Here is a 15,683-nt window from a genome sequence, read left to right as displayed (position 1 = left end):
GGGAGTTGGTGATGGACAGGGAGGCCTGGCGTGCTGCGATTCATGGGGTCGCAAGGAATTAGACATGACTGAGCGACTGGTCTGACCTGATCTGATGGCAGTTCTATTTACATTTTTTAAAGGACTATCCACACTGTTCTCCATAGTGGCTGTACTAGTTTGCATTCCCACCAATAGTGTAAGAGGGTTCCCTTTTCTCCACACCCTCTCCAGTATTTATTGTTTGTAGACTTTTTGATACCAGCCATTCTGACCGGCGTGAGATGGTACCTCATTGTGGTTTTGATTTGCATTTCTCTGATAATGAGTGATGTTGAGCATCTTTTCATGTGTTTGTTAGCCATGTGTGTGTCTTCTTTGGAGAAATTTCTGTTTAGTTCTTTGGCCCATATTTTGATTGGGTCATTTATTTTTCTGGAATTGAGCTGCAAGAGCTGCTCGTATATTTTTTAGATTAATTCTTTGTCAGTTGCTTCATTTGCTATTATTTTCTCCCATTCTGAAGGCTGTCTTTTCATCTTGCTTATAGTTTCCTTCATTGTGCAAAAGCTTTTAAGTTTAATTAGGTCCCATTTGTTTATTTTTGCTTTTATTTCCACTACTCTGGGAGATGGGTCATAGAGGATTCTGCTGTGATTTATGTCAGAGAGTGTTTTGCCTATGTTTTCCTCTAGGAGTTTTATAGTTTCTGGTCTTACATTTAGATCTTTAATCCATTTTGAGTTTATTTTTATGTATGGTGTTAAAAAGTATTCTAGTTTCATTCTTTACAGGTGGCTGACCAGTTTTCCCAGCACCACTTGTTAAAGAGATTGTCTTTTCTCCATTGTATATTCTTGCCTCCTTTGTCAAAGATAAGGTGTCCATAGGTGTGTGGATTTATCTCTGGGCTTTCTATTTTGTTCCATTGATCTATATTTCTGTCTTTGTGCCAGAACCATACTGCCTTGATGACTGTAGCTTTGTAGAATAGCCTGAAGTCAGCGGGTTGATTCCTCCAGTTCCATTCTTCTTTCTCGAGATTTTTTTGGCTATTCGAGGTTTTTTTTTATATTTCCATACAAATTATGAAATTATTTGTTCTAGTTCTCTGAAAAATACCGTTAGTAGCTTGATAGGGATTGCATTGAATCTATAGATTGCTTTGGGTAATATATTCATTCTCACTATATTGATTCTTCCAATCCATGAACATGGTATATTTCTCCATCTATTTGTGTCATCATTGATTCCTTTTATCAGTGTTTTATAGTTTTCTATATATAGGTCTTTTGTTTCTTTAGGTGTATTTGTTCCTAAGTATTTTATTCTTTTTGTTGCAATGATGAATGGAATTGTTTCCTTAATTTCTCTTTCTGTTTTCTCATTGTTAGTGTGTAGGAATGCAAGGGATTTCTATGTGTTAATTTTATATCCTGCAACTTTACTATATTCATTGATTAGCTCTAGTAATTTTCTGGTGGAGTCTTTAGGGTTTTCTATGTAGAGGATCATGTCATCTGCAAACAGTGAGAGTTTTACTTCTTCTTTTCCAATCTGGATTCCTTTTATTTCTTTTTTTTCTCTGATTACTGTGGCTAAAACTTCCAAAACTATGTTGAATAGTAGTGGTGAGAGTGGGCACCCTTGTCCTGTTCCTGATTTTAGGAGAAATGCTTTCAATTTTTCACCATTGAGGATACTGTTTGCTGTGGTTTATCATATATGGCTTTCATTATGTTGAGGTATGTTCCTTCTGTGGCTGCTTTCTGGAGGGTTTTTATCATAAATGGATGTTGAATTTTGTCAAAGGCTTTCTCTGCTTCTATTGAGATAATCATATGGTTTTAATCTTTCAATTTGTTAATGTGGTGTATCACATTGATTGATTTGTGGATATTAAAGAATCCTTGTATCCATGGGATAAAGCATGGTCATGATGTATGATCTTTTTAATATGTTGTTGGATTCTGTTTGTTAGAATTTTGTTAAAGATTTTTGTATCTGTGTTCATCAGTGATATTGGCCTGTAGTTTTCTTTTTTTGTGGCATCTTTTTAAGCTCTTTCACTGTAACATAAAGATTGTACATTTTTCCCCCTCTCTTTGGTTCTTCAGTCTCATCTCCCTTCTCTTTTCTTTCTTACATTACCACCATTATGACCTACTTGCACTTTCTCAAATGTGCAAACTTGCCAGTCTGCCATACCAATTTTTCATTTCAGGATTTTGCAGGGCCTTGCCCCTCCTATCCCATCCCTGCACCCCTCACCCACCATTGCCTAGAGGACTCTTCATCCAGCCTCTCTGACTGATGGTTTAGAGTTCTTGACACCATATCTTCTCATAGTTTCCCAATGATGAATTTTTGGGAGACCCTCCTATAGGCTTCTATAACTCAATTTATTGCAAAATCTTATTGAATTATTTCCCCTAATTTACTATGATCCCCCTGCATGTATGGTTTGTTAACATCCTAATTGCTTGGCATATTCCTCCCACATAAAATGTGCTCAATATGTATTTATTGAATGAATACAAGGGGAATACAAGTGGAAGAAAGAAGGCCCCAGGCCATTGGAAAGGCATGCGTGCATGCCTGCTCAGTTGTGTCCAACTCTTTGTGACCCTATGGACAGAGTAGCCCTCCAGGCTACTCTGTCCATAGGATTTCCCAGGCAAGAACACTGGAATGGGTTGCCATTTTCCTCTCCTGGAAAGGTATAACTAAAATGCTAAGAGTTCAGAGGATCAGAACAGATTTCTGTCTGCAAGAGATCATGGAAAACTTTGTGGAGAAGATGGCATTTTAACTGAGCATCAAAAAAAAAAAAATAGGCAGGACTTAGAAATGCAGTAGGAGGGGGAGATAAACCAATGTGAGTAAGGTGTGGAGGAAGGTAAATTTGTGAGCTGAGCTTGTGTGAGAGAGAGAATGGCATCAAGAACAAAGATCAGCCACTAATTATGCCTAGGAGACTTTTTCCTGGGTTGTTTAGTGGCAACTTTTGCCTTGCTGAGTACTTTTACTATGTAAAAATACGTTGATGAGAATTCCTGATAAGAAGAAATGAAGTCTGAAATGTGCCAGGCAATATTCCAGGTGCTTTTATGTATAATTTTCTTAAACTGATAATGAACAAAAGTGGCAACAAAAGTACAGTACATTTCTGAATTTTTTTGTCCCCATTAAGCCTTATTTGACATTTAATCTCAAGATCCTGCCCCAAATAAAGGTGTATGAATAAAGAGTTGAAAGTGATCCTAGCAGTGAAGGCAGTAGTCTCACAGGAAATGGCAGAATCTTTGAAGTAAAAGGCTTTAGTGTTGAATCCAGTTTGACCTTTTTGTGACCTTGAACAAGTCATTTAACCTCTCCAAATTTCAGAGTAGTAAATGACAGATTTGATCTACTTAAAGAATTGGTAGGATTAAATAAAATAATGTTTTGACATTTAGTAGTTTAACAAACTACCTGGCTTAGGGTGGACATTAAAAAAATTTTAGTTTGTGGCTATTATCCTTCTCTAGTGAAAGAGTTAGCTCTATTGGGTAGCTTTCTTGGACTTTTGTGTTAGTAAAATCTAACACATTTTATTATAAAGTCCAGCTTTATTTTTTTATTTATTAGCTTAAATGAATTTTAGAAAATTCTTAGTTTTCATTTTTTTCAACAGAAAGTTAATCCAATACATTCCTTTTCCAAGGGGATTAAAAAAGAATATTATCACACTGCCTAGCACCAAAAGTTTACTAAAGTAAACTCAACAGTCACAACATTTTAAGTTCTCATGGTTAGTGTTGGAACAAGTGTCCCTGCTTTCCTTGTGGTGGGCTTGCTTCTGAGACTTGTATATTCTTTCTCTCTTTTTATTATTTTTCTTCTTCCCTTTCTTCCTACTGCTTTAAAAATTTCATTTATGTGGGAAGCTCTAGAAGAGCAGATGCCTTCCACCTAGACAGATTTTGAATCATTCCTCCATGAACAGTTCTTGCTGTGAGTTTGCCTCTTGGCACCAGTAATGGTCTTTGGTTGCACTAAGACACTAAGTTTGTTAGTTCAATCAGTTCTTCAATCTTCTATTTATTGAATGCCCCCTGTGGTTTGTGAATTTTCTCAGTTGGTTTCTTGATAATAGCCCATTGCTAGAATCCCTAATTCTTGTACCTTTTTTTATGAGGAATGCCATTTTATACTATGTTCAATACACCAGGGACTGCTTCATTGTAGAAATTTCTATCAAGCTCGCCCATCCTGGGTGTCCTTGTCTCTTGCTTGCCCCTGTCAAAGTTTAAAGGACTTAGTGATGTCAACACCCTGGCCCTCCAACAGTGTTGCAGCTGTCTGTGTTACTTCTGCCTCTGCAACAGATGTGGATGGAGAAGTTCCTGCAGTGTAATGTTGACTTCCAGATGGTGGGCATGGGGAAAAAGAAGGTGTGTCAATAGGAGGGGAGGCTCCGAGAAGTGGGTGACAGAAGGGAGCAGACAGGTAGTGGGTAGGGGAAACAAGTGATGGGTGGCAGAGGGAGGGAATCATATGGAAAGTGCACGATTTGTCACATGCTATAGCAACTGACTCGGAATTTACCATTAGCAAAATAAATATCTGCACATTTACTTCAAAAAAGCCACACAATGTTAATACATTTGCCATAAGATTCACATAAATAATACATGAATTTTTTAGTAGCTGGTAATTAAAGTTTGTTGTTATTGTAAGGTTCCAGAAAAGCTATAATTACATATTCATAATATGCTTACTCATGCACTTGAATTTTTAAATTAAGGAAATTTAGTTAGTATTTTTGATTTGTTACAGTTAACTTCTTTTGACCTTTAATTTTTGTTTCAGATTGTAATCTGCATAACGATAGTCCATAGCTTGGTATTAGTAAAAGAAATTTTACATGCAATTTAGGTACATGGCGAATTTCTTGATGGTAAATGTACAATTCTCACAATCCCTAGCCAAGTTAAATAATACCTCTACTGTCTAAATTAGAAAATAGCTACCCGGGCTCATTATTTTGATATTTTCAATTTGAGTTAGTTGCCAAAGGCAATCTTGATTTTTATTACAAACTTTAGTTACTGATTTCTGTTGTAAAACTGAATTCACACCCATGTTAGTGTACAGTGGTAGATTTTAAATATTATGTCAAATTTGTTATCAGTTTTTGTTTTGGCTGATTAAAAATGAATAGCTATGTTTTGATCTAGGGGCAAGGTAGCATTTCTTCATCACTTTAAAAGTGCTATACAAATGAGAAACTAATTGCCTAGAAAAATTTGACTCACCAGAGCAGAAGTTAAAATGTAATTGCAAACTGAAAACTATGAAGGTTAAATCTAAGGTCTGGAAAGCATTTCTAACCCTTAGAAGAAAAACTAAGCACCTGCTATCATAGAGTCCCTCAGAAAAGCCATTTTTAATGATTCAAATTCATCAAACATTAATCATATGCCTCTTAAGGAATACGCTCTTGAGGAACTTCTAGTCTAATGAGGAAACAGACAGCAAAAAATGTGATGTCTTAAGCACTATGCATGTAAATAATTTTAGTTGATAAAGAATATATCAGTAAAATTTTAAATATAGTTTAACATGGAGGATAAATTCAGCACCTTTATTCTTGTGTCTGCCTTAATACAAAATTACTAAAATACTTAGTGTTTTTAAAAAATACTATTTTATATTCTTATTGAATTTTTCAGATATTAGACATGTTTTTCTAAAGTACTTAGAAATTCATAAACTCTGGTATTAGAGACTTAGTATAACATATGGAAGTTTCTCAAAAACTGTCTGCTCATCAATTCTATTTTTTATATTTAAAAAGCATGGTGGGGCTTCCCTGGTGATCCAGTGGCTAAGACTCTGGTGTTCCCCATACAGGAGGCCAGGGTTCCATCCCTGATCCGGTAAATAGATGCCACATGCTGCAACCAAAGATCCAGCATGCGGCAGCTAAGACCTGGTGCAGCCAAATAAATAAATACGTACATACGTATCTTTTAAAAATAAAAAACATGGGGACTCTAATTAACAATACTGCATTGTATATTTGAAAGTTGCTAAGAGAATAAATCTTAAAAGTTTAGGGGAAAAAAGTAATTATTATGAGGTGATAGTGATAGTCAAGTGAGATTGATGAATTGAGAATGCAGAGTCATGGAGATACCCCATCCACAGAGAAATGACTTAGAGAGTCCAGTGGCCATGCTGAGACTCTGTTAACTCAAGATGTTTTAAATATTTATTTTGTCAAATGACATTATCATTTAGGACTTTTATTTCCTGTTGTAGATGTTGACCCTATCTCAGAATATTGCCCAACTGGAGGCTGAGGTGGAAAAGGTTACAAGAGAGAAGATTTCAGCTGTTCATCAACTCGAGGAAATTCAAAACCAGCTTGCTTCCCGGGAAATGGATGTCACAAAGGTACAAAGAGAGATTTTAGTTTACTAATTATGTAAATCTTTTCTTTGAAAATTTTTTCCTAGTCTGTAAATCTCAGAAAGAAGTCTGGAGTAGAAAAATTTTTTTTGTTTCGAGATAGTAAAGATCCACATAATGGTCATCAGCAAGCATTTATTTATTATCATCAGGCCCTTTGCTAGGTGCTACAAATACGAAGATGGGTTAGACATAATGTCCTCAAAGAACTTAAGGGTTAAGTTGTTTAGACAGACTTGTAAATAGGCCAGTTTTATTACTTTAATTATTAAATATTTGATAAAACTTGTATTTCTAAATTAGTCAATTAGGGGTAATTTTTTCCCCAGAGATGGTAGAAGTTTGGTCTTCTCAATAATACTAAAAGACATACATTTATTTACAACATAAAGGTGTGCTTAACATAAAAAAATTCTCCACCTCTCATTCCTTTCAGACCTGTTCTTTAAAATCAAGATTCTAATACTACAACTTCTTATTCTATTGGTCCTTAAATTTATACTTTACACTATGCTATCACAATGTCTGCGCTATGGGCATCCACAAACTTGCGAACCAGGAACTGAAATGTTTAATGGTCATAAGTGGCTAAGGTACATGTTTAAGAAACACTAGAGGTCTATGTAGACTTCAGTAATCATTGGTTTAAGACGAAGTAACTCAATAGGGATATGCATGATGTAATAAATTAAATCAATTTGTGTTTCATCAGTACATACCAGATAATTTTGTTAAAACGCATACTCATTTCATATTGTATTTTATTTCTCAACATATTTTCCCAAATTTTGACACATTTTTAATGCCATTATTGCTTTATAACTCAGTAATTTGAATTATCTTTAATATATATTAGAAAAGGAAGCCTAATTTTTATTTTTTTTTCCCTTGAGTTTATATAGTTCTTCATTTGCTTTCTAAAATTCCAGCTAGTTCATGCAGAAGCTTAAAATATCATATTTGCCAGTATGATTGATGTGTTTGTGTGGAAGTAGGGGGTAGAAGTAAGGGAATTGGTGCAGAGGGATAGAAATGGTTGACCTGGATAATAGGTGAGAGCTACATGAGGATTTTTAGTTCATTATAAGGAGAAAACTTTCTGTTGAAATATGGACAGTAAAGAATGATTAGTCTGTCTTTAGAACTGTTCAAAAGGACTCAAACATCAGGGGAGTGCCTTGTGATTGCTTCCAACACTGGGATAATATAATCCTAGTTAAATTTAACTTGTTGATTTATTTTAGATGAAACTTAAGTGTCACAAATAAATTTAACAAACGCATTTTAAACTGAAATTAGTGAGGCAGGGAAACTTTAAAAATAAACTTAAGGGATACAATTATTTTAAATAGGACTTAATGCTTAGATAGTTATTGTATATGATAATTTTGTACTGATATTGAGTTATAAGCACCGTGGCTCTGTAGTTGTTATGTGTTGGTATTGTAATTTGGATTTTTAAATTGTATTCTTATATGTAAATCAAATAGATTGAAATTTGGGGGCTCCTCTCATGTTTTTCTGTAGTTCTTAGTTTTTAAATTTTACTTAGCTTTGACTAATAATTTTTTGTGCATTACTAATATTTTTTAAATTGAAAGGATCAGCTGTCACATATTGAAGATATCTGAATTTCAAATACAGTTTTTAGTAATTTTATTCATTTTTAAAAAACTTTTTGAGGGTCACAGGGGAGAAACTTAGTTTTTCTTCTATCCTGTCACTGTAGTTTTCAAACACAGACTAGTTTAGTCTTAAGGTATTTTTTATTTGAACATAGGAAATGCATATAGATTTTACAAGATTCTAAAACTTCAATAATGATGAAACTAATTTCTAAAATTCTAATAATCACTTTGGAGACCTACCAAAATTAAAAAGTTTCAGGTGGAAATAGTCATTGGATGATACCTAATTTTTAAAATCTCATATTTTTAACTTACAAACTGACTTAGCAGACATGTATTATTTGATCTCCCTACAAGTTCTCAGTTGTCTCAGAAGTTTGTAACTTCTTTATTTAGATTTGTCTGCTAGTTGCATTTTCCAAATGTATTTATCTGTATGGAGATGCCCTGGATTGAAAGAATATGTAAAGGATGATACATAATTTTTATATACTACTTGTGTTTATTATTTAATACTGTATTAAAATAATTTCACTTACATGTATATTTTCCTTTTATGTTAAACACCATAGTTATTTTAAAAGCAGAGTGGACTTAGTTGCAGTCTATGATTTTTAATTTTCTTAACTTAAATACATAGTATTCTGCATGGTAAGACTGACATTATCTACAAAGCCTACAGTAAATACTAGCTGGGTTCTACTCTATACCTAAATATTAATAATATAGTCTATTAACAGAGAGAAGAATTCCTTTATTAATTTCCTTAAATAAAAGCCTAACTGATAAAGAGTTTCAAGTAAGTTTTTAATATAGAGTGTATCTTTAACCATGACAATTTGAATGAATAATAACATAGCTTAATATTTTAATTAATAATTTTACCTATTTAAAAGTGAGATGATAGTGCATTTTAGATGATAATATGCAATTGAAGCTCTTATTTTACATGAAAAATTCTTGTGTATATTACCAGAGTTCCCTGGTTATGCTTTGCTTTATCTGTAATTTGAAATTGCAAGACTCAATAATATCTGATATTGCCTCCACATCTTGGCAATATATTGAATATGCAAATAGAAAATGCCATTCTTAGAAAACTTCTGTTGTATTTATTCATATGACCTCTAGGGGGCACCAAAAGATCTGATTGCAGGCATTGCCTAGTAGATTCCAGTAGCTATTGATCTAGTTTTTGTAATCTAACAGGTGTGTGAAGAAATGCGCTATCAATTGAATAAAACCAAAATGGAGAAGGATGAGGCTGAAAAGGAGCACAGAGAGTACAGAACAAAAACTAAAAGGGATCTTGAAATTAAAGATCAGGTAAGATTTGATACAAATTAGTACCTGCAGCAATTAAAGACATAATTAATGTTTTTTTTCTGAAATTTGTGTGATTTTATTCCTGTCATTTATTTCTATTATATTCTTTCTAATTAATGGAATGATCCAATTTATACTATTAAAAGAATTTCATATACAGTTGCCTAAAATTATCACCTTTCACATGAAGTTGTGAGAATACAACTGCATGCATATGAAATTCCAATCTGACAGGTCATAAATATACATTTGGATATATGTATCTATTACTTAAAAAAGTAAAAAAAAAAGTTCTAATGCACATTTTGAACCTAAAATATATGTAAATAAAGTTCTTGAAAAATGCCAACTTGAATCCAATTTTAAGTGAAAAAGTTTAAAATTTGTGAGATGAGATGAGTTGATATGTAAACATGTCAATCAAATTGATTGTTGGCAGAGTGGAACCAGTTTTAACTAAGACTATCATGAATACGTTTGTTCAGGAAACCTAAATACAGTAAAACTGGAAATGTTGGGGAAAAAATGTTACTTACTTCAATTTAAGTTTGAACAGATGTTTTACATTATATCTTTGTTGAGATCATGTAGATACTTCAATTTTAATTGACAACATGGATAAAGTTTTTAGCGAGGCAGTTCCAAATATACTGACTTCTGATTTTCTTAGTTTTGTGTGACAGAACATTGAAAGCTTTCATTCTTTATATTCAGTGAAAGCAGGTTGATAACTCTATTCAATTAAAATAAGACTGAATTCTCATTGTCATTATTTTAAAGAAATCACTATGGTTTAAAAGGGGGTAGCCCGAAGTAAATTTTTTGAAATATATTTTAGTTCAACATTTTTTACCAAATTTTCCAACATATTTGCTTTTCAACCCAATCGGCTCTCTATGCAAATAATGCAAAGACAATTGGGAAAAGTATTGAAAATGAAAGTGATAATTAAATTTAGTACAAAAAGTTTTTCAAGTGGTGGCTTAAATTCCTGGTACTGAAATAAAATCCAAACAGCCAAAATCAAATTCTGCTTTTGCACCATGACATTCATAGTGTTATAATGAGTTTTAAATTTTCAGAAGAATTTTCATTATTAACAAATAATGTACATTTCATTATGTTCAAATAATGACACTATTTTATTCTATCCAGTTGGGGGCGTGCCTGATAGTGGAATTAAAAATCCTTTCTATCAGAAACTGAAGGTCTAGTATTACCAACCAACATGGAACTTTCCTTTTCCGATGTATCATAGCTTTTAAAAAAAGGTATCATATTGTCATGCTCCCTAGCATTATTATATACCTATCCTGTTATTCTGTAGCATCTGCTAGCATAACATTTTAGACTAACTGAAATAAGGTAGAGTCTCCAAGCTATTTAAAAATTGCATTTTAATGTTCTAGAGAGAAAAAATACTATAGGAGCAATAAGATTATAATATCTCTTATAAATAAATAACACATGCAGAAGTATTTGTAATATTTGTCTTTTCTCACTATATCTCATTTTAATTAACTACTAATGATGTGGAGGCTAAATTCTGGAGGATTTTTAAAAGGAGCAGTTTTCATTTGTAAATATTACTTGCTAAATAGTGAACCATGAACAGCTTTTATAATGATTTCAATGTTATTTTTAGATAGAGGTATGCCTTTTTAGTATGTCAGAATTAGGAATAAAATCTCCTAATAGTTTTCCAAGGTGTTTGTAATGTGATGTGCATACTATTTTTTTCTTGGACAGAATTTGAGGAAATCTTATAGGTACTCTGTGTAACTATTCTGAATTGAACAGACAGTTGCAAAACAAGAAAGTAGTGGTGTCTCATTCCATGGATGACCTGGAGTAGCAAAGCAGCGATTGTTCTTTGGTCTTTCAGCCATGACCTGACCTTCTGTCTTTAGGAGTGAAGAGCTACTTTGCTTGGCCACCATCTGCACTCAGGAGAGAAATTTACATTTAACTTTTAAAAGCTGGGCTGTTGAACATATATCTGAAATACCTATAATATAAAGCGATTTAAGTTTTAAAGTGTTACATATCATGCAATTCAGAATAACAGGAAGGCTATCTCTATGTTTACAAATAAGATGTTCCTTGTAATATGGTCCTTTTATTTATATTTTTGTTAATCTGGCCTCTTGATACATTTTTAAAGTAGGTGGGAAACTGTCAGATTGGAATGTGGTGAGAACAAGAGCTTTTTTGATGTACACAAAATAGGGCAAATGGTCGAGCACCAAATCATTTTCCTTGTGACCCAAGCCTTGACTCTGGCATAATTAGAAGGGAAGGTTAGGAGAGTAACAATGACAATCTCTTCCTCCCATTTTCTCCTTTTCTCTTTTTTTATTGTGTCAGGAACTGATGGGCAGATTATCCTTCCCATCAACTAACTCCTTTGTATCTCTTCAGTTAGAGCTCCTGCCAGCCTCAGAGGATGCTTCTAGCACAAAAAAAAAAAAAAAAAAAGAAAAAGGACATTTGGTATGTAGAAGAATGAAAAATCTGTGCCCTGATTTTTTATTAGAAATTTTTTATAGGCAACAGTTAGACACATACACGCACTCCACTATGGGGATTTTAAAATATTTGTGAAGATAAAGAGACTATCACAATGAAATCCCACATCTCCATCACGCAGGTTCCTCATTTTGCAATTCTGTTCCCTCTACTTCACATTTTGTCTCTCCATCTTCTTTGTCATCTTCATCTTCCTTGTCATCTTTATCATCCTTTTCTTCTTCATCTTCTCTTCCTCTCCTGTCTTTTTCCCTCTCTTCTGCTTTTGAAAAATGTAAAATTATGTCATTTCACCCATAATACATACTTCTGTGTACATCTATGAAGAATTTTTTCACAGTCACCATGTCATCACACCTAACAATATTAACAGTAATTCTTTAATATCCTATAATGCACAACCCATATTCAATTTTTTCTGACCATCTCTACAATGACTGTAGTCAGCCTATTCGAATCAGGAAGATAGTTACGTTTTTATATGTTAGAATGTTATGGTGTTATCTTATTTAATAGAAAATAAAGGGAAATCTTAGAAAAATTTTGCCTTTCCCTGTCTGTTGTTATCAATAAGTTTTAAGCATAATGTCTTGATAGTGCTTTATATTTGTAAGGTACTTCAAAGGAAATATGAATTAATTCTATAGCAAACTATCTGGAGGAAATGGCTACCTTGCAGCAACCCCAATCATCATATTCTGAAAGGAGCCTGTTAGTCTGACATTCAAAATATATAATTAATTTCAAAGCCTTACATTTAAGATTTAGAAAGGCGGCAGGAAGCCCTGGCAGTACGAAGGGTAGCTGACTCTGGAATGAGTGATGCATAAGTGAAGTTTTCTTTATTAGCTTCCACTTTGGGGAATCAGTCTCAGAGATGATTCTTTACAGCCCCTGATCTTTGATTAGGGCCTAATACAAAATGAAAATACAAAGTTCTTTGTTCCTAAAAACAGGAAAAAAGTGATGTTAAAGGGAATAAATTATGAAACATCTTCCTTTCTCCTGCAGTCGGCTTCTCTCCTCTTTCTCTCTCCCCTTCTGTCCTTTCCCTCTCCTCCCTCCTCCTGCATGTCATTTATTTGCTGTTTAGTGCTGGACCCCCTCCAGCATGGGATACTCATGGTGGGGGCTGCAGACCCCCATAGGTGCCCATGACTGGGTATACAGATGGGTCCATAGTTTCCAGGTTTCCCATGCCACCAGCCAAAAAACCTGTATACCATGCCCCAGTGGGGAAGAGAGACAGTCAGTCTTCATCCCAGGGTGGGTCAGCCGGGCAGCCTCCACGTGCTGGGATCAGGGTGGGCAGAGGCTCCACGCTGAGTCCACTGAGTGTGCTGTAGTGCCGTCAAGCAGGAGCAGGGATCGTCACCTCCATGTCCTACCCTCAGATGTCAGGGATGTACATACTCAACCCAGCCTTTCTCAGGCTCAGATCCAGTCTCCCACCAGATGTAAAGGATAATAGCAGAACTCAGGTGCATGCCTGCATGCTCAGTTGCTTCAGTTGTGTCCAACTCTTTGCGACACTGTGGACTGTAGCCCACCAGGCTCCTCAGTCCATGGGATTCTCCAGGCAAGAATGCTGGAGTGGATTGCCATGCCCTCCTGCAGGGGATCTTCCTGACCCAGGGATCGAAACCGGGTTTCCTGCATTACAGGTGGATTCTCAGCCACCAGCGAAGCCCAGCAGAACATGTTCCTCCCCCTAACACTGCTGTGACTTGGTCCCATCCAGGGTGGAGGGCAGCACGGTCCCAAGGCAGGGGCCAGGAAGAGGAAACTGAAAGGGAACAAGTGTCCAAGCCATGAGGCAGTGGAGAGACAAGACCACAGATGTGAGTGGGGCTTCCATTGGTGCCATCAGACTTCACTAATAAAACCCAGATTCCAACATAAAATCATTAAGAAGAATTTTAAGACGTTGACCACAGAGCATTAAACTGCAAGTTCAGAGCCCTTCTAAACACAGGTCCCTATATGAGCACACTGATCACATGCCCATGAAGCCACCTTAGCTATGGGGCTAAGCAGACAGCAATTTGGTGTGCTAATGCAGGGGTCCCCAATCCCTGGGACCGGCAGTGGTCCAAGGCCTGTTGGGAACTGGCCACACAGCAAGAGGTGAGCAGAGGGCGAGTGTGGGAAGCTTCATCTGCCGCTCCCTATTGGTTGCATTATCTCCGGAACCATCGCCCCACCACTTCCTTCCTTGGAAAAATTGTCTGCCACCAGCACAACACTGTAAAGCAATTTTCCTCCAATTAAAAAATAAATTTAAAATTTGTCTTCCACAAAACTGTCCATGGTGCCAAAAAGTTTGGGGACCACCGTGCTAATGCACATATATACATGCTTACTTACAGAGATACAAGCGTATGTTTACACACAGGTGTCCTGTAGCTGTAGAAGAGGGCTAGCAAACTGCAGCCCACCGGCAGCTCTGACCTGCAGGCAGTTGTTACAGATCAAGTTGTCACAGAGCACGGTGACCCTCGCTTGTTAATGTACTGTCTGGGGCTGCTTTCCTGCCCCAAGGCAGAGTTGAGAAGCTGTGGCATAGCCCACCACAACTGAAATACTTGCTCTCTGAGCCTTTACTGAAAATGCTTGCCAACCCTTACCCTGAGGATAAAGATAAAACTTTTGTTTCCCCGCCCTCTAGAATGTGGAGCTTTGAGATTGAAGACTCACCAATCTTGAAGTATAACGTAACAGCTTTAGAGTATTTCGCAGTATAGGAAATGCAGGAAATGTGCCTGATGCCTGATCTCTTAGTCATCTAGTGGCATCAGCAGATGGGTATATGACTGGTCATTGTGTTATTGTCTGATTAGAGGCATTTGACTTAATGGCTTGGATGGGAGTACAAATATAAATACATACATTGTTTTACAATAATAGTACAAAATGTTTAGGTTAATTTAATTCCTGTCAAAGATAAGACTTTCTTATCAGTATGGTGTAAGTTAGAACTCTGGAGTTGTGGCTAATATTGCATAGGAAGTGTTGAAGTTCAAAATTACCTGAATGGGGTAATCAAAGAAAATATTTAAGGGTAAAGCACATATACAAAAGAAAGAAATCTGCAAAATCTTACTAGAAAATTAGGGCAAAAAAAGGATTTGAGGGTTGCTCCTATCTACAGCAGCGTGACTCCACACTTTAATGCTGACATTAAAAAATGTAGACTGTGTCAACACAAGAGTTATAAGTTCAATTGAATTAATTAGATTGTTGGGAGTAGTACATCTGTTTTGTATGGCTTTGTGTAGAGAGGAAGCCCTACGTGTCCTAAAGTACGACCTACTTAAGACCTGAGAAATAACAGCAATAGAGGAAAGTTGAAGAATTGTACCTTTCTACTTAGAGAAGACTGAAACATTGCTTCACTTGTCTTTAAGGACTTGACATAATTTCAAGGAGAAAGTTAAACACTTGATCTTTAGTAAGGAAAGAATAAGAACAAAGAGATTTAATCACAGCAACTGGAAATTACAGTAGCCCAAAATAAGAATTTTCTGACAGCAAGAAGATTGAAATAGATTGCTGTAACAGATCATGAAACTTTTAGCTTTAAACAGCTGCTAATGGATCTCTGAGGTCCATTGTCTTTTATTTGATTCTGGAAACATCCTAGGAACATTTCATTGTCTGTATTAACGTGGCTACTAGGGGTATTAATATTTGTCTTTTCTATAATTTAGGGCTTCCTTAGTGGCTCAGATGGTAAATAATCTGCCTGCAATGCAGGAGACC

General features: G+C 35.4%; 1 protein-coding gene across 11 annotated transcripts in view; it reads left to right on the top strand.

Annotated features, from left to right (window-relative positions):
* Nucleotides 1-15,683, top strand: part of SDCCAG8 (SHH signaling and ciliogenesis regulator SDCCAG8) — a 245,766-nt gene that overhangs the window by 78,133 nt on the left and 151,950 nt on the right. For all 11 annotated transcript variants that reach the window (XM_070768858.1, XM_019976099.2, XM_070768859.1 and 8 more), the window contains 2 exons: nucleotides 6,289-6,423; nucleotides 9,276-9,392. In XM_070768858.1, the coding sequence (XP_070624959.1) occupies nucleotides 6,289-6,423; nucleotides 9,276-9,392 (252 nt within the window). The remainder of the gene's footprint in view (nucleotides 1-6,288; nucleotides 6,424-9,275; nucleotides 9,393-15,683) is intronic.

This window comes from Bos indicus, chromosome 16 (genome assembly GCF_029378745.1).
Source record: "Bos indicus isolate NIAB-ARS_2022 breed Sahiwal x Tharparkar chromosome 16, NIAB-ARS_B.indTharparkar_mat_pri_1.0, whole genome shotgun sequence".
Lineage (NCBI taxonomy): Eukaryota > Metazoa > Chordata > Mammalia > Artiodactyla > Bovidae > Bos > Bos indicus.
Note: the sequence above shows the minus strand (reverse complement) of the source record. Positions and strands in the feature narration are given on the sequence as shown.